Consider the following 20,707-nt stretch of genomic DNA (forward strand, 5'->3'; position numbering starts at 1 on the left):
TAGATAGAGAGAGACAGACAGAGAGACAGAGATACAGACAGAGAGACAGACAGAGAGACAGACAGAGAGACAGAGACAAATAGATAGAGAGAGACAGACAGAGAGACAGACAGAGACAAATAGATAGAGAGAGACAGACAGAGAGACAGAGATACAGACAGAGAGACAGAGATACAGACAGAGAGACAGACAGAGAGACAGAGACAAATAGATAGAGACAGAGAGACAGACAGAGAGACAGAGATACAGACAGAGAGACAGACAGAGACAAATAGATAGAGACAGAGAGACAGAGATACAGACAGAGAGACAGAGATACAGACAGAGAGACAGACAGAGAGACAGAGACAAATAGATAGACAGAGAGACAGAGATACAGACATAGAGACAGACAGAGACAAATAGATAGAGAGAGACAGACAGAGAGACAGAGATACAGACAGAGAGACAGACAGAGACAAATAGATAGAGACAGACAGAGAGACAGAGATACAGACAGAGAGACAGACAGAGAGACACAGCAGTGGAGAGAGACAGAGAGAGAGAGAGGCAGAGGTCACGATCAGATGAGCTCCTGCATTTTTCAGTATTTTCTTTAAAAAAGATAGATTAGGAGTTAGATAAACTTGGATTTTTTTGTCAGGAACACATACTGGATTCTAACCTCTACAACATAACCCCCCACTTCAAATCAAAACTTAAAACCTACAACCTGATTTTGGACGGAATTACGGAATCACCTGGAAGGTTCACAACTACCAAGATTTATTTCTCTATACAGCAAATTCTCTGGAAAACAACAGAAACCTGAAAACACCATCCAACCTGGAACTGAGTGAGTAATGCTTAGTCTGAAACTATATTTTATCTCCAAAAGCCATGAAGGAAAATAGACATTACTTCATAAGGACTGAATTCTAACATAATTCTGCCAAGCTTGATACAGCTTCAACTAGCACTGACGTGTCAAGTGAGAGGTGTCAAAGCCCATTAGCCCAACAATGGCATGAGAGTCACACAGTCTACCCCAACCAAATGGAGAGGCCTTAGAAGCTCCCTCCCGCTGTTCAGAGGTAATTAAAATTCAGTACCCTTTGCATGTAAAGAATGATAAGGCAAGAAAAGATTACAAAATGAAGCTCCTTATGGAAAATCAAGAGACACTTTTTGCTATTACAAAAATGGGAACATCAGCAACCTTATCTTCCACACAAACCATCCCCTGGCATGGCACAGTGCTATATTAGCATACTACCCCTTTGTTAAGAGAGGAGGGGTTAACGAGGGGTGGAAACTCAGAATACTTTTCTCAGCGGCTGGCCATGCCTTCCGCCTGGCTACTCCAACCTCGGCCAACAGCTCCGCCCCCACCGCAGCTTCTCGCCCAAGCCCTTCCAGGTTCTCCTTTACCCAAATCCAGATAGCAGATGTTCTGAAAGAGCTGCAAAACCTGGACCCGTACAAATCAGCTGGCTTGACAATCTGGACCCTCTATTTCTGAAACTATCCGCCGCCATTGTCGCAACCCCTATTACCAGCCTGTTCAACCTCTCTTTCATATCGTCTGAGATCCCCAAGGATTGGAAAGCTGCTGCAGTCATCCCCCTCTTCAAAGGGGGAGACACCCTGGACCCAAACTGTTACAGACCTATATCCATCCTGCACTGTCTATCTAAGGTCTTCGAAAGCCAAGTCAACAAACAGGTCACTGACCATCTCGAATCCCACCGTACCTTCTCCGCTGTGCAATCTGGTTTCCGAGCCGGTCACGGGTGCACCTCAGCCACACTCAAGGTACTAAACGATATCATAACCGCCATCGATAAAAGACAGTACTGTGCAGCCGTCTTCATCGACCTTGCCAAGGCTTTCGACTCTGTCAATCACCATATTCTTATCGGCAGACTCAGTAGCCTCGATTTTTCGGATGACTGCCTTGCCTGGTTCACCAATTACTTTGCAGACAGAGTTCAGTGTGTCAAATCGGAGGGCATGCTGTCCGGTCCTCTGGCAGTCTCTATGGGGGTGCCACAGGGTTCTCGGGCCGACTCTTTTCTCTGTATATATCAATGATGTTGCTCTTGCTGCGGGCGATTCCCTGATCCACCTCTACGCAGACGACACCATTCTATATACTTCCGGCCCGTCCTTGGACACTGCTATCTAACCTTCAAACGAGCTTCAATGCCATACAACACTCCTTCCGTGGCCTCCAACTGCTCTTAAACGCTAGTAAAACCAAATGCATGCTTTTCAACCAATCGCTGCCTGCACCCGCATGCCCGACGAGCATCACCACCCTGGATGGTTTTGACCTTGAATATATAGACACCTATAAGTACCTAGGTGTCTGGCTAGACTGTAAACTCTCCTTCCAGACTCATATCAAACATCTCCAATCGAAAATCAAATCAAGAGTCGGCTTTCTATTCCGCAACAAAGCCTCCTTCACTCACGCCGCCAAACTTACCCTAGTAAAACTGACTATCCTACCGATCCTCGACTTCGGCGATGTCATCTACAAAAGTGCTTCCAACACTCTACTCAGCAAACTGGATGCAGTTTATCACAGTGCCATCCGTTTTGTCACTAAAGCACCTTATACCACCCACCACTGCGACTTGTATGCTCTAGTCGGCTGGCCCTCGCTACATATTCGTCGCCAGACCCACTGGCTCCAGGTCATCTACAAGTCCATGCTAGGTAAAGCTCCGCCTTATCTCAGTTCACTGGTCACGATGGCAACACCCATCCGTAGCACGCGCTCCAGCAGGTGTATCTCACTGATCATCCCTAAAGCCAACACCTCATTTGGCCGCCTTTCATTCCAGTACTCTGCTGCCTGTGACTGGAACGAATTGCAAAAATCCCTGAAGTTGGAGACTTTTATCTCCCTTACCAACTTCAAACATGTGCTATCTGAGCAGCTAACCGATTGCTGCAGCTGTACATAGTCTATTGGTAAATAGCCCACCCATTTTCACCTACCTCATCCCCACACTGTTTTTATTTGTTTACTTTTCTGCTCTTTTGCACACCAGTATCTCTACCTGTACATGACCATCTGATCATTTATCACTCCAGTGCTAATCTGCAAAATTGTAATTATTCGCCTACCTCCTCATGCCCTTTTCACACAATGTATATAGACTCGCCTTTTTTTGTACTGTGTTATTGACTTGTTAATTGTTTATTCCATGTGTAACTCTGTGTTGTCTGCTCACACTGCTAAGCTTTATCTTGGCCAGGTCGCAGTTGCAAATGAGAACTTGTTCTTAACTAGCCTACCTGGTTAAATAAAGGTGAAATAAAAAAATAAAAAACTTGATAACGAGGACTCTGAGTCAAGTAATATAAATATCTATAAGTCCGGAACAGTAATGGTACAGAGTAACCCCAAACAGTTTCAGCTGGACTTTCACCTAATCAAAGAATTAGCCCAGCAGGAAAAGCTCTCCCTTGATAAAGATACCCCCACACCGAGCAGGTCAGACCAGACCTCTTCATTATGCAACCCTTGGCAGTAGAAAATCTTAACCATATATTCGACCTCTCAGCTTCCCTATCAAATCTAAAAATCTCAAATAGAAAACCAAAGAAAATTAACAACAATGACAAATGGTTTGATGAAGAATGCAAAATTCTAAGAAAGAAATTGAGAAACATGTCCAACCAAAAACATAGAGACCCGGAAAACTTGAGTCTACGCCTTCACTATGGTGAATCACTAAAACAATACAGAAATACACTACGGAAAAAGAAGGAACAGCATGTCAGAAATCAGCTCAATGTAATTGAAGAATCCATAGACTCTAACCACTTCTGGGAAAATTGGAAAACACTAAACAAACAACAACACGAAGAATGATCTATCCAAAATGGAGATGTATGGGTAAACCACTTCTCCAATCTTTTTGGCTCTATAACAAAGAATAAAGAGCAAAAACATATACATGATCAAATACAGATCTTAGAATCAACTATTAAAGACTACCAGAACCCACTGGATTCTCCAATTACATTGAATGAGTTACAGGACAAAATAAAAACCCTCCAACCCAAAAAGGCCTGTGGTGTTGATGGTATCCTCAATGAAATGATCAAATATACAGACAACAAATTCCAATTGGCTATACTAACACTCTTTAACATCATCCTTAGCTCTGGCATCTTCCCCAATGTTTGGAACCAAGGACTGATCACCCCAATCCACAAAAATTGAGAAAATTTGACCCCAATAACTACCGTGGAATATGCGTCAACAGTAACCTTGGGAAAATCCTCTGCATTATCATTAACAGCAGACTCGTACACTTCCTCAATGAAAACAATGTACTGAGCAAATGTCAAATTGGCTTTTTACCAAATTACCGTACAACAGACCATGTATTCACCCTGCACACCCTAATTGACAACCAAACAAACCAAAACAAAGGCAAAGTCTTCTCATGCTTTGTTGATTTCAAAAAAGCCTTCGACTCAATTTGGCATGAGGGTCTGCTATACAAACTGATGGAAAGTGGTGTTGGGGGTAAAACATACAACATCATAAAATCCATGTACACAAACAAGTGTGCGGTTAAAATTGGCAAAAAACACACAAATTTCTTCACACAGGGTCGTGGGGTTAGACAGGGATGCAGCTTAAGCCCCACTCTCTTCAACATATATATCAACGAACTGGCGCGGGCACTAGAAAAGTCTGCAGCACCCGGCCTCACCCTACTAGAATCCGAAGTCAAATGTCTGCTGTTTGCTGATGATCTGGTACTTCTGTCACCAACCAAGGAGGGCCTACAGCAGCACCAAGATCTTATGCACAGATTCTGTCAGACCTGGGCCCTGACAGTAAATCTCAGTAAGACCAAAATAATGGTGTTCCAAAAAAGGTCCAAATCAAATCAAATTTTATTTGTCACATACACATGGTTAGCAGATGTTAATGCGAGTGTAGCGAAATGCTTGTGCTTCCAGTTCCGACAATGCAGTAATAACCAACAAGTAATCTAACTAACAATTCCAAAACTAATATCTTATACACAGTGTAAGGGGATAAAGAATATGTACATAAAGATATGAATGAGTGATGGTGCAGAGCAGCATAGGCAAGATACAGTAGATGATATCGAGTACAGTATATACATATGAGATGAGTATATAAACAAAGTGGCATAGTTAAAGTGGCTAGTGATACATGTATTACATAAGGATGCAGCAGATGATAGAGTACAGTATATACGTATACATATGAGATGAATAATGTAGGGTATGTAAACATTATATTAGGTAGCATTGTTTAAAGTGGCTAGTGATATATTTTACATCCTTTCCTATCAATTCCCATTATTGAAGTGGCTGGAGTTGAGTCAGTGTGTTGGCAGCAGCCACTCAATGTTAGTGGTTGCTGTTTAACAGTCTGATGGCCTTGAGATAGAAGCTGTTTTTCAGTCTCTCGGTCCCAGCTTTGATGCACCTGTACTGACCTCACCTTCTGGATGATAGCGGGGTGAACAGGCAGTGGCTCGGGTGGGTGTTGTCCTTAATGATCTTTATGGCCTTCCTGTAACATCGGGTGGTGTAGGTGTCCTGGAGGGCAGGTAGTTTGCCCCCGGTGATACGTTGTGCAGACCTCACTACCCTCTGGAGAGCCTTACGGTTGTGGGCGGAGCAGTTGCCGTACCAGGCGGTGATACAGCCCGCCAGGGTGCTCTCGATTGTGCATCTGTAGAAGTTTGTGAGTGTTTTTGGTGACAAGCAGAATTTCTTCAGCCTCCTGAGGTTGAAGAGGCGCTGCTGCGCCTTCTTCACGATGCTGTCTGTGTGCGTGGACCAATTTAGTTTGTCTGTGATGTGTATGCCGAGGAACTTAAAACTTACTACCCTCTCCACTACTGTTCCATTGATGTGGATAGGGGGGTGCTCCCTCTGCTGTGTCCTGAAGTCCACAATCATCTCCTTAGTTTTGTTGACGTTGAGTGTGAGGTTATTGTCCTGACACCACACTCCGAGGGCCCTCACCTCCTCCCTGTAGGCCGTCTCGTCGTTGTTGGTAATCAAGCCTACCACTGTTGTGTCGTCCGCAAACTTGATGATTGAGTTGGAGGCGTGCGTTGCCGCGCAGTCGTGGGTGAACAGGGAGTACAGGAGAGGGCTCAGAACGCACCCTTGTGGGGCCCCAGTGTTGAGGATCAGCGGGGTGGAGATGTTGTTGCCTACCCTCACCACCTGTGGGCGGCCCGTCAGGAAGTCCAGTACCCAGTTGCACAGGGCGGGGTCGAGACCCAGGGTCTCGAGCTTAATGAGGAGCTTGGAGGGTACTATGGTGTTAAATGCCGAGCTGTAGTCGATGAACAGCATTCTCACATAGGTATTCCTCTTGTCCAGATGGGTTAGGGCAGTGTGCAGTGTGGTTGAGATTGCATCGTCTGTGGACCTATTTGGGCGGTAAGCAAATTGGAGTGGGTCTAGGGTGTCAGGTAGGGTGGAGGTGATATGGTCCTTGACTAGTCTCTCAAAGCACTTCATGATGACGGAAGTGAGTGCTACGGGGCGGTAGTCGTTTAGCTCAGTTACCTTAGCTTTCTTGGGAACAGGAACAATGGTGGCCCTCTTGAAGTATGTGGGAACAGCAGACTGGTATAGGGATTGATTGAATATGTCCGTAAACACACCAGCCAGCTGGTCTACGCATGCTCTGAGGGCGCGGCTGGGGATGCCGTCTGGGCCTGCAGCCTTGCGAGGGTTAACACGTTTAAATGTTTTACTCACCTCGGGTGCAGTGAAGGAGAGACCACATGTTTCCGTTGCAGGCCGTGTCAGTGGCACTGTATTGTCCTCAAAGCGGGCAAAAAAGTTATTTAGTTCTGCCTGGGAGCAAGATATCCTGATCCATGACTGGGCTGGATTTCTTCTTGTAGTCCGTGATTGACTGTAGACCCTGCAATATACCTCTTGTGTCTGAGCCGTTGAATTGAGATTCTACTTTGTCTCTATACTGACGCTTAGCTTGTTTGATAGCCTTACGGAGGGAATAGCTGCACTGTTTATATTCGGTCATGTTACCAGTCACCTTGCTCTGATTAAAAGCAGTGGTTTGCGCTTTCAGTTTCACGCGAATGCTGCCATCAATCCACGGTTTCTGGTTAGGGAATGTTTTAATCGTTGCTATGGGAACAACATCTTCAACGCACGTTCTAATGAACTCGCACACCGAATCAGCGTATTCGTCAATGTTGTTGCCTGACGCAATACGAAACATGTCCCAGTCCACGTGATGGAAGCAGTCTTGGAGTGTGGAATCAGCTTGGTCGGACCAGCATTGGACAGACCTCAGCGTGGGAGCTTCTTGTTTTAGTTTTTGTCTGTAGGCAGGGATCAGCAAAATGGAGTCGTGGTCAGCTTTTCCAGTCCAAAACTAATTTCCAGTCACCAGGACCACAAATACAAATTCCATCTAGACACTGTTGCCCTAGAGCACACAAAAAACTATACATACCTTGGCCTAAACATCAGCGCCACAGGTAACTTCCACAAAGCTGTGAACGATCTGAGAGACAAGGCAAGAAGGGCATTCTATGCCATCAAAAGGAACATAAATTTCAACATACCAATTAGGATTTGGCTAAAAATACTTGAATCAGTCATAGAGCCCATTGCCCTTTATGGTTGTGAGGTCTGGGGTCCGCTCACCAACCAAGACTTCACAAAATGGGACAAACACCAAATTGAGACTCTGCACACGGAATTCTGCAAAAATATCCTCCGTGTACTACGTAGGACACCAAATAATGCATGCAGAGCAGAATTAGGCCGATACCCACTAATTATCAAAATCCAGAGAAGAGCTGTTAAATTCTATAACCACCTAAAAGGAAGCGATTCCCAAACCTTCCACAACAAAACCATCACCTACAGAGAGATGAACCTGGAGAAGAGTCCCCTAAGCAAGCTGGTCCTGGGGCTCTGTTCACAAACACACCCTACAGAGCCCCAGGACAGCAGCACAATTAGACCCAACCAAATCATGAGAAAACATAAAGATAATTACTTGACACATTGGAAAGAATGAACAAAAAAACAGAGCAAACTAGAATGCTATTTGGCCCTACACAGAGAGTACACAGCGGCAGAATACCTGACCACTGTGACTGACCCAAAATTAAGGAAAGCTTTGACTATGTAGACTCAGCGAGCATAGCCTTGCTATTGAGAAAGGCCGCCGTAGGCAGACATGGCTCTCAAGAGAAGACAGGCTATGTGCTCACTGCCCACAAAATGAGGTGGAAACTGAGCTGCACTTCCTAACCTCCTGCCCAATGTATGACCATATTAGAGAGACATATTTCCCTCAGATTACACAGATCCACAAAGAATTCGAAAACAAATCCAATTTTGAAAAACTCCCATATCTACTGGGTGAAATTCCACAGTGTGCCATCAGAGCAGCAAGATTTGTGACCTGTTGCCACGAGAAAAGGGCAACCAGTGAAGAACACGCACCATTGTAAATACAACCCATATCTATGCTTATTTATTTTATCTTGTGTCCTTTACCATTTGTACATTGTAAAAACACTGTATATATATATAATATGACATTTGTAATGTCCTTATTGTTTTGAAACTTCTGTATGTGTGATGTCTACTGTTAATTTTTATTGTTTATTTCACTTTATATATTATCTACCTTACTTGCTTTGGCAATGTTAACACGTTTCCCATGCCAATAAAGCCCTTGAATTGAATTGAATTGAGACAAACTCTCTCTCTCTCTCTCTCTCTCTCTCTCTCTCTCTCTCTCTCTCTCTCTCTCTCTCTCTCTGTCTGTCGCTCTGTCTGTCTGTCTGTCTGTCTGTCTGTCTCTCTCTCTCTCTCTCTCTCTCTCTCTCTCTCTCTCTCTGTCTCTGTCTCTCTTCCAGATGAGAATGAGGACCTAATGGATCATGAATAATTTGATTGTGCCGTAAATTGAATTACTAAGAGCAGAGAGATTGGGGACTGTGGTGTGTGTGTGTGTGTGAGAGAGAGAGAAAGAGAGAGAAGTGTAGAGTGTGGTGAGATACATGCTACATGAAAGTGGATGCTCTTTTACTCAACCACACACCACCATGTATTTGCATTTTTTAAATTATTGTTAAATAGTCATCAATCTACACATAATACCCCATAATGACATTTTTGCAAATTTATAAAAAATAAAGCGGAAATCCCACATTTACACAAGTATTCAGACTCTTTACTCAGTACTTTGTTGAAGCACCTTTGGCAGCGATTACATCCTCTTGTCTTCTTGGGTATGACACTACAAGCTTGGCACACCTGTATTTGGGGAGTTTCTCCCATTCGTCTCTGCAGATCCTCTGAAGTTCTGTCAGGTTGGATGGGGAGCTTTACTGCACAGCTATTTTCAGGTCTCTCCAGAGATGTTAGATCTGGTTCAAGTCCGGGCTCTGGCTGGGCCACTCAAGGACGTTCAGAGACTTGTCCCGAAGCCACTCCTGTGTTGTCTTGGCTGTGAGTTGTTGTCCTGTTGGAAAGTGAATCTTTGCCCCGGCCAGAGGTCCTGAGCACTCTGGAGCAGGTTTTCATCAAGGATCTCTCTGTACTTTGCTCCGTTCATCTTTCCCTCGATCCTGACTAGTCTCCCAGTCCCTGATGCTGAAAAAATCCCTACAGCATGATGCTGCCACCACCGTGCTTCACCGTAGGGATGTTACCAGGTTTCTTCCAGACGTGACGCTTGGCATTCAGGCCAAAGAGTTTCATCTTGGTTTCATCAGATCAGAGAATCTTGTTTCTCATGGTCTTAGACTCTTTGGGTGCCTTTTGGCAAACTCCAAGCAGGCTGTCATGTGCCTTTTACTGAGGAGTGGCTTCCGTCTGGCCACTCTACCATAAAGGCCTGAAGGGTAGAGTGCTGCAGAGATGGTTGTCCTTCTGGAAGGTTCTCCCATCTTCACAGAGGCACTCTGTAGCTCTGTCAGAGTGACCATCGGGTTCTTGGTCACCTCCCTGACCAAGACCCTTCTCCCCCAATTGCACAGTTTGCCCTGGCGGCCAGCTCTTGGAAGAGTCTTGGTGGTTCCAAACTTCTTCCATTTAAGAATGATGGAGGCCACTGTGTTCTTGAAGACCTTCAATGCTGCACACATTTTTTGGTACCCTTACCCAGATCTGTGGGCCGGCACAATCCTGTCTCGGAGCTCTACGGACAATTCCTTTGACCTCATGGCTTGGTTTTTGCTCTGACATGCACTGTCAACTGTGGGACCTTATATAGACAGGTGTGTGCCTTTCCAAATCATGTCCAATCAATTGAATTTACCACAGGTGGACTCCAATTAAGTTGTAGAAACATCTCAAGGATGATAAATGGGAAAATGTTGAGTCTCATAGCAAAGGGTCTGAATACTTATATAAATAAGGTATTTCTGTTTTGTTTTATTTAATCCATTTTAGAATAAGGCTGTAACGTAACAAAATGTGGAAAAAGGGAAGGGGTCTGAATACTTTCTGAATGCACTGTATGTGTCTGCGTGCTGATTTGAACGTGTTATGATGACTATACGAGTGTGTAGTACTGTGTAGTACTGTGTATTACTGTGCAGTACTGTGTATTACTTTATTCTGTGGATCTCCTGCTGTTACTTGTTTCCTCGCTCCGCTGTGTGTGCGAACAGTGAGAAGCATGCTGGGGAATTGGTTATCCAAGATCCTTTCTCTGTGTCTTATGGAAGGAACATGTATTTTGACATGATCTAAGATAACCAATACTACAGTTTGTGCTGCCACGTTATGGTCAGTGACACCACATGACTTCCAGATGTTTCTGAGGAGTAGGGCAATATCCTGTCCTCTACTTCTCCTCTCTCCTGACCTCCCTCCATCTCATATCGTCCTTCTCTCCTTTTGTCTTTCACACCGTCCCTTCACCCTCCCTACCTCACTTCTTCCCATCTCTCTTCTCTCTCTCTTCTCTCTCTCTCTCTCTCTCCTCTCTCTCTCTCTCTCTCTCTCTCTCTCTCTCTCTCTCTCTCTCTTCTCTCTTCTCTCTCTCTCTCTCTTGTCCTCCCTCCTATCTCCATCTCTCCTGTGCAGCAGGGTAATATGATTCTATAATCCCAGTGTATTAGGCCTGATCTACATGTCTACATGTCAGCTAATTCGCCCTCAATAAACTCTAATTGCTGGTTAATTGTATTGTAATGAGATCATGCAGCTCATAAACACAAATGTTATGAATTGAGGATTTTCACAACTGGCTAAGAAGTGCCCACATACCCCATGATATATATTTACCTACACATACAGTATATAGTACATCTATACACAGTCATATTACCTGCTGTATAAACATAGTATCATCCCATTGACATGAGGGTAGACCAACAACTGTAAGCCTTGTAAGGGCCTCCTCAGTGCTCAGCCAGAGGTGAAGAGGGGCCCAGATAAGAGAGGCAGAGCCAGATAAGAGGGGAAGAGAGGAGAGGAGAGGACAGGGGGTGGAAGGAGGGAGGGGAACAGGGGGCTGAAAGAGAGGAGAGGAGAGGACAGGGGATGGAAGGAGGGAGGGAAACAGGGGGCTGAAAGAGAGGAGAGGAGAGGACAGGGGTGGAAGGAGGGAGGGAAACAGGGGGCTGAAAGAGAGGAGAGGAGAGGACAGGGGATGGAAGGAGGGAGGGAAACAGGGGGCTGAAAAGAGAGGAGAGGAGAGGACAGGGGATGGAAGGAGGGAGGGAAACAGGGGGCTGAAAGAGAGGAGAGGAGAGGACAGGGGATGGAAGGAGGGAGGGAAACAGGGGGCTGAAAGGAATGTGGAAAGGAGGACTGTGTGACTGTGAGGTAACTAGAGAGGGGGAACATAGCAAATAGATGGGAAAGAGGTAGTGAGAGAGATAGAGGCCAAAGGTGAAAGGGAGAGAGAAATTGACTTAAACAGAGTGGGAGAGAGGGGGTGGTTATTTCCCCATAGTTCTCATTAAAGGCTGCTAATCCCCCTGCACTTGAGGGTAGGAATGAGTGAGTGAGTGAGTGAGTGAGTGAGTGAGTGAGTGAGTGAGTGAGTGAGTGAGTGAGTGAGTGAGTTGGGGTGAAATCCCACACCTTACAAAATATTTTAAGAAAGTTAAAGCTCATTTATTGCATTTCTGTATGATTTAAAAACTCTAAATTGCAATTTGGAGAACAGCAAAAACAAGCAAAAAGGAACCCGCCATTTTCTATCATTATCTAGCTTCATTCACTTGAGTCCATTTACAAACATATAGCCTATTAGCAATACAGTTAGCCTCATTAACTCATCTACAAACATGTAACCTATTAGCAATACAGTTAGCCTCATTAACTCATCTACAAACATGTAACCTATTAGCAATACAGTTAGCCTCATTAACTCATCTACAAACATATAGCCTATTAGCAATACAGTTTGCCTCATTAACTCATTAGCCTATTAATACAGTTTGCCTCATTAACTCATCTACAAACATATAGCCTATTAGCAATACAGTTAGCCTCATTAACTCATCTACAAACATATAGCCTATTAGCAATACAGTTTGCCTCATTAACTCATCTACAAACATATAGCCTATTAGCAATACAGTTAGCCTCATTAACTCATCTACAAATATGTCACCTATTAGCAATACAGTTAGCCTCATTAACTCATCTACAAACATGTAACCTATTAGCAATACAGTTAGCCTCATTAACTCATCTACAAACATATAGCCTATTAGCAATACAGTTAGCCTCATTAACTCATCTGCAAACATGTAACCTATTAGCAATACAGTTAGCCTCATTAACTCATCTACAAACATATAGCCTATTAGCAATACGGTTAGCTGCATTAACTCATCTACAAACATATAGCCTATTAGCAATACAGTTAGCTGCATTAACTCATCTACAAACATATAGCCTATTAGCAATACAGTTAGCCTCATTAACTCATCTACAAACATATAGCCTGATAGCAATACAGTTAGCCACATTAACTCATCTACAAACATGTAACCTATTAGCAATACAGTTAGCCTCATTAACTCATATACAAACATATAGCCTATTAGCAATACAGTTAGCTGTATTAACTCATCTACAAACATATAGCCTTTTAGCAATACAGTTAGCCGCATTAACTCATCTACAAACATATAGCCTATTAGCAATACAGTTAGCCACATTAACTCATCTACAAACATGTAACCTATTAGCAATACAGTTAGCCTCATTAACTCATATACAAACATATAGCCTATTAGCAATACAGTTAGCTGTATTAACTCATCTACAAACATATAGCCTTTTAGCAATACAGTTAGCCGCATTAACTCATCTACAAACATATAGCCTATTAGCAATACAGTTAGCCTCATTAACTCATCTACAAACATGTAACCTATTAGCAATACGGTTAGCCGCATTAACTCACATTAATTCAGCACCGGGATTAAAAACATACAGAGGGATCTGTTAGCAGAAAAAGTACTTTATTAGCAAAAGGTGAACAGATTTACAGATTTTTTGTTGTAGTAATTTCCTGCAATTCTACACATTTGCCATGACTTATACCATGTTAATATGATATCTGAGTGACAGTAATCAACCATGATTACTTTAGATGGCTGGCTAGACTAAGTAGATTAATTTACCTATCTACAAAATGTTAATTAACAGATATGGACTAATTGAGTGACTGTGAGTGTGGGACATATAGGTAGGAAAACTGCTGATGAACAACCACGTTTTGAAATGTCACCTTGTGTATTCTACTTTTCTAATTCGGTGTCTTCATATGTAGCTACGGTCCTGACTGCAATATGAGTGTTAAAGAGAGAAGTGACAGTCAATATGGACTGTTGTCACTTATTGGCCTATAAACTGCCTCAACCTACAGCTAGTTGTTAGTCTATAATACTGAATCAATAACAGTATGTCAGAACCAGTCAGACTCAGAAGCAGAGATGGTCTTCCTCTCTGTTAGAAGTCTGTAAAGAGTTAGTCTGGAGTGGAGGGCTCATGAGAGAGTTCAAGGAGTCATTTCAACCAATCCGTAGGTATATGGACCAATCAGGTTGCTTGTTCAGTGGTCCACATGTTCCTCTTCTCCCACCCGCTTTGGTGTTGAACAGAAACTCTCCTGTCTTCAACAAATGTGCTAATTCCCCTAAGATTAACTGCAGAATTAAAATGTATATGTAAAATCTTTATGTAAAATCTATGTACAGTGGGGCAAAAAAATATTTAGTCAGCCACCAATTGTGCAAGTTCTCCCACTTAAAAAGATGAGAGAGGCCTGTAATTTTGACAGACAAAATGAGGGAAAAAAATCCAGAAAATCACATTGTAGGATATTTAATGAATTTATTTGCAAATTATGGTGGAAAATAAGTATTTGGTCAATAACAAAAGTTTATCTCAATACTTTGTTATATACCCTTTGTTGGCAATGACAGAGGTCAAATGTTTTCTGTAAGTCTTCACAAGGTTTTCACACACTGTTGCTGGTATTTTGGCCCATTCCTCCATGCAGATCTCCTCTAGAGCAGTGATGTTTTGGGGCTGTTGCTGGGGATCAGTCGTCCTGGTCCCTTTGCAGAAAAACAGCCCCAAAGCATGATGTTTCCACCCCCATGCTTCACAGTAGGTATGGTGTTCTTTGGATGCAACTCAGCATTCTTTGTCCTCCAAACACGACGAGTTGAGTTTTTATATTTTGGTTTCATCTGACCATATGACATTCTCTCAATCTTCTTCTGGATCATCCAAATGCTCTCTAGCATACTTCAGACGGGCCTGGACATGTACTGACTTAAGCAGGGGGACACGTCTGGCACTGCATGATTTGAGTCCCTGGCGGCCTAGTGTGTTACTGATGGTGGGCTTTGTTACTTTGGTCCCAGCTCTCTGCAGGTCATTCACTAGGTCCCCCCGTGTGGTTCTGGGATTTTTGCTCACCGTTCTTGTGATCATTTTGACCCCATGGGGTGAGATCTTGCGTGGAGCCCCAGATCGAGGGAGATTATCAGTGGTCTTGTATGTCTTCCATTTCCTAATAATTGCTCCCACAGTTGATTTCTTCAAATCAAGCTGCTTACCTATTGCAGATTCAGTCTTCCCAGCCTGGTGCAGGTCTACAATTTTGTTTCTGGTGTCCTTTGACAGCTCTTGGCCATAGTGGAGTTTGGAGTGTGACTGTTTGAGGTTGTGGACAGGTGTCTTTTATACTGATAACAATTTCAAACAGGTGCCATTAATACAGGTAACGGGTGGAGGACAGAGGAGCCTCTTAAAGAAGAAGTTACAGGTCTGTGAGAGCCAGAAATCTTGCTTGTTTGTAGGTGACCAAATACTTATTTTCCACCATAATTTGCAAATAAATTGATTAAAAATGCTACAATGTGATTTTCTGGATTTCATTTTGTCTGTCATAGTTGAAGTGTACCTATGATGAAAATTACAGCCCTCTCTCATCTTTTTAAGTGGGAGAACTTGCACAATTGGTGGCTGACTAAATAATTTTTTGCCCCACTGTATATGAAGTAGAAAAGCTGTAAAAAACAAAGAGGACGTGTCCTCTGAAGAGGGTGGTGAATAGGTTAATAAAACATTTTTTTTAAATGTAAAAGCAGATTTACAGTAATTATACAAAGAGTGTCATAATAATTGAAACAATAATGATGGTGATTATGGGAATATTCTTCATGCATTATGCTGTATTGATAAACTTTCTCCTCCTCAATGATCTCAGATTATATTTAGCTTCCCTGGCTTGCATTCTGTTTGCGTGTGTGCTTTTTGAAGGGACTGAGTGTTAATTCTAATGTGTGATTGAATGTACATGTTGGTGCAGTATGTCAGCGTGTGTGTAAGAAACGATCTATTGCATGCTGACACACCTACTCATCCTCTCTCTTTTACTCTCCCTTTCAATGTCTCTCTTTCTCCATCTCTCTTTCTCTCTCACTCCCTCCCTCCCTCTCTCCCTCTCTATATCCCTCCCTCGTTCCCTCTCTTTCCCGCTCTCATACATAAACCCTTTCCTCCCCCTGACTCCACCTCTCGTTCTCCGTCTCACTGTAAAACACACATACACACAGGCACGGGCACTCTCTCACTTTATCCCATAGTTCCCCATCTCCAAGGGAACACAGGAATGTCTCTATGGCAACAAGGAGCTTGCTCCACTAATGAACTGGTTGCCATAGTGATTTGGTTGGCTGTGCACAAACCCAGACTGAATAAAAGAGAGGGAGAGAGACAGTTACACCTCTGCACAGTATTCCATTCTCACTCTCTCCCTCCCTCCTTCAAACCTACACACACACACACACACACACACACACACACACACACACACACACACACACACACACACACACACACACACACACACACACACACACACACACACACACACACATACACGCACACAGCCAGTGTCGTGTCTTTGGCTATGCCGGATTAAGTGATATGACATGCTATTCTATAAAATCATTTATCCGTAATTAATATCACCAGATTGAGCTAATCATGTATATGTAATTAACTGGAGAGTCGGGGCACCACAACATAATATTTTTGGAGCTGTTATCTTCCGAATAAACTCTTAAAGACCTAGTAATATTTTACATCAATAGCAGTCAATATTAATCGTCACCTTAATTCAGTCTCATCTGAAAGTTGTAAATTCTTCGTTATCTTCACGAACCCTGGCTAACAAGTTGAATCAGCAATACAAAATTGGGTTTAATTATTTATTTACTAAATACCTAGCTAATCACACAGAATTACACATACACATAATTAATCATAACTTGATTACAAATTGCGTCATGAAGGAAAACGTCCCTGGCGGGCGGAACAGATATGACAGCTTGTTACACAAAAGAAAAGGGGCTGGTTTTGAGTGAAAGAGCATGAAGACTGAGTAACAAAGGAAGAAGCTGTGCTATTGTAAATACAGTATCTTATGCATTCTAAATTACCACCCATTTGGAAAAGGAAAATGCAATAAATATTTACTCTGAGCCACGCTTCGGTAGGTTGGTAGATGGAAGGCCGTGTTGCCAAACCGAGTCCTTTGTCCTTTGAAGAATGTCTCTGGTGGTCAATTGGATATGCTGTAGTAACGTTGTTGTGTGATAGCCGGGACACTCTGTCTGTTCCTTCCTAACCCTCGTTTGCAGCTGCTGTTGCTAACTCAACGGCTAGGAGGTATCACTTCTGTAGTGAATAAGAGTTCAAAGTTCATACCATTCGCAACCAAAGTTCACGCTGATGTTGGCTTCATTCTGTAGTTTTCATCTGAACCATTCTGACATCGGACCGCCGTCCACATCCTCGGAACAGTAGGTTATATTCTCGTCAAGGTTTTATATAGTGGAGGGAGAAGGGTGTGTCTGAAAAGTTTTATAACCCGTGTCTCTTCACAGGGGCGGGCCACTGATTGAGCAGAGCCCTAACCTTATGAAAACCCAATTCTCACATTTTAGAAGCTAAAATCACATTTCAACCCATCACGAATAATTTCATACTCAAACATTTAAATTGAACAACAATTCTTTGTGAATCCGATAACTCTGATGTGTAGACTTTCCACTGTAGAAGTTATGTCATCTTATCATTGATGAGAATGTCTCAGATGACAACCGAACTGACATCATTCATTAAGTACCACCGCATATGTTCAATTCGTCGGATTACCAGAATATAGTTAATTTCCCCCCATCTACTGATGTTCCCAGAATCTCTATGTTAACCAAGGGGTTTGCAAATGTAAAATCATGACACCAGACAGACAGAGAGAGTGTGTGAGACAGTCAGTGAGGGAGAGACTAAGACAGAAAGAGAGAGTTAAACACGTTAGTGAGATGTATTGAGCCATGGAGCGTACATCCATGCATGCAGAAGCAGCAAGCGAGAGATACAGCTGCTCTCCAGAAGGACCAATCACACAGCTGCTTCAAGGTCAGGGGAATGGCCCGCTCTACCTCAGCCTCAGCCCAGACTCACACAAGAGAGAGAGAGAGAAAGAGAGGAAGACTGTTTGATTCATGATCTACAGAAACAGATGTGGATCTGTCCATAAAATGACATTATGTCCAATGCTAACTGTGCCTATATGATACAGCACAATCAAACATTCTATTCATCTCACCATACAGGAGCTCACTGGTCAGAGGAGACAGTACAATCAGCCATTCATATCTCCTTACTGTATAAAACCATACACATCACTGGTCCCTGTGGTGGACTCACAATGTCTCTCCCTCGTGGTTCAGAATGGTAATAACAGCAGTACTGCAGCGAGGAGCGGTTCTCCACTTCTGACAGACACACTAATACTGCACCAGGACCCTTCCCTCAGTCTAGACTGTTAAATTGCTGTTACTTTTCTACTTTACAGTTCAATGCTTTCCTTTTCCTCACTTTTCTTCTTTAGTGTTTTCATCTAAACCCCAACTACCCTTTCCTCTCTCCACCCTCTATCTCTTCTCTATAAGCACTACCATTGAACCCTCTCTCTCCCTCTCTCTCCTTCTTTCTCTCCCTCTCTCCCTCTCTCTCTCCCCTTTTCTCCCCGTCTCCTTTGCAGAAGTGTTTGCGGTTCAACCCGGATGCGACCGTTTGGAAGGCCAAGCAGCAGGTGCTATGTTCTCTGACCGATTCGTTGCGGGATGTGTTGAACTACGGCTTGTTCCAACCAGCCACTGAAGGCCATGACGCCAAGTTCCTGGAGGAGGAGAAGATGCTGAGAGAGTACCCACAATCCTTTGAGAAGGGGGTACCATATCTGGAGGTATATACAGCCTGGAAGTAGGGTAACACTGTAAGGTTACTCTCACTCTGTGGGCTACTCTGTAAGGTTACTATGTGGGCTACTCTGTAAGGTTCCTCTGTAAGGTTACGATGTGGGCTACTGTATAAGGTTTCTCTGTAAGGTTACTATGTGGGCTACTCTGTAAGGTTACTCTGTAAGGTTACTATGTGGGCTACTCTGTAAGGTTACTCTATACGGTTACTCTGTAAGGTTACTCTGTGGGCTACTCTGTAAGGTTACTCTGTGGGCTACTCTGTAAGGTTACTCTGTAAGGTTACTCTGTGGGCTACTCGGTAAGGTTACTCTGTGGGCTACTCTGTAAGGTTACTCTGTGGGCTACTCTGTAAGGTTACTCTGTGGGTTACTCTGTAAGGCTACTCTGTGGGTTACTCTGCGGGTTACTCTGTAAGGTTACTCTCACTCAGGGTTGCTCTGTAAGGTTACTCTCACTCTGTGGGTTACTCTGTAAGGTTACTCTGTGGGTTACTCTCATTCTGTGGGTTACTCTGTAAGGTTACTCTGTGGGTTACTCTCACTCTGTGGGTACTCTGTAAGGTTACTCTGTGGGTTACTCTCACTCTGTGGGTTACTCTGTAAGGTTACTCTGTGGGTTACTCTCACTCTGTGGGTTACTCTGTGGGTTACTCTGTAAGGTTACTCTCACTCTATGGGTTACTCTGTAAGGTTACTCTGTGGGTTACTCTCACTCTAGGGGTTACTCTGTAAGGTTAATCTGTGGGTTACTCTCACTCTGTGGGTTAATCTGTAAGGTTACTCTGTGGGTTACTCTCACTCTGTGGGTTACTCTGTAAGGTTACTCTGTGGGTTACTCTGTAAGGTTACTCTGTGGGTTACTCTCACTCTGTGGGTTAATCTGTAAGGTTACTCTCACTCTGTGGGTTACTCTATAAGGTTACTCTCACTCTGTGGGTTACTCTGTAAGGTTACTCTGTGGGTTACTCTCACTCTGTGGGTTAATCTGTAAGGTTACTCTCACTCTGTGGGTTACTCTCTAAGGTTACTCTGTGGGTTACTCTGTAAGGTTACTCTGTGGGTTACACTCATTCTGTGGGTTACTCTGTAAGGTTACTCTCACTCTGTGGGTTACTCTGTAAGGTTACTCTGTGGGTTACTCTGTGTTACTCTGTAAGGTTACTCTGTGGGTTACTCTGTGGGTTACTCTGTGGGGTGTGGGTTACTCTGTAAGGTTACTCTGTGGGTTACTCTCACTCTGTGGGTTACTCTGTAAGGTTACTCTGTGGGGTTACTCTCACTCTGTGGGTTACTCTGTGGGTTACTTCACTCTGTGGGTTACTCTGTAAGGTTACTCTGTGGGTTACTCTGTGGGTTACTCTGTAAGGTTACTCTGTGGGTTACTCTCACTCTGTGGGTTACTCTGTAAGGTTACTCTCACTCTGTGGGTTACTCTGTAAGGTTACTCTGTGGGTTACTCTGTGGGTTAACTCTGTGAAGGTTACTCTCACTCTGTGGGTTACTCTATAAGGTTACTCTCACTCTGTGGGTGGGTTACTCTGTGGGTTACTCTCACTCTGTGGGTTACTCTGTAAGGTTACTCTGTGGGTTACTCTCACTCTGTGGGTTAATCTGTAAGGTTACTCTCATTCTGTGGGTTACTCTCTAAGGTTATTCTGTGGGTTACTCTGTAAGGTTACTCTGTGGGCTACTTTCCCTCTGTGAATTACTCTGTAAGGTTACTCTGTGGGTTACTCTCATTCTGTGGGTTACTCTAAGGTTACTCTGTGGGTACTCTGTAAGGTTACTCTGTGGGTTACTCTCATTCTGTGGGTTACTAATGTCAAGGTTACTCTTGTTACTCTCACTCTGTGGGTTACTCTGTAAGGTTACTCTGTTACTCTG

General features: G+C 43.5%; 1 protein-coding gene across 1 annotated transcript in view; it reads left to right on the forward strand.

The window, feature by feature from the left end:
- Positions 1-20,707, forward strand: part of LOC135555341 (SH3 and multiple ankyrin repeat domains protein 1-like) — a 148,315-nt gene that overhangs the window by 44,326 nt on the left and 83,282 nt on the right. The window contains 1 exon segment of the mRNA XM_064987684.1: positions 18,605-18,808. Coding sequence (XP_064843756.1) covers positions 18,605-18,808 — 204 coding nt within the window.

The sequence above is a fragment of the Oncorhynchus masou genome, chromosome 15, assembly GCF_036934945.1.
Source record: "Oncorhynchus masou masou isolate Uvic2021 chromosome 15, UVic_Omas_1.1, whole genome shotgun sequence".
NCBI lineage: Eukaryota > Metazoa > Chordata > Actinopteri > Salmoniformes > Salmonidae > Oncorhynchus > Oncorhynchus masou.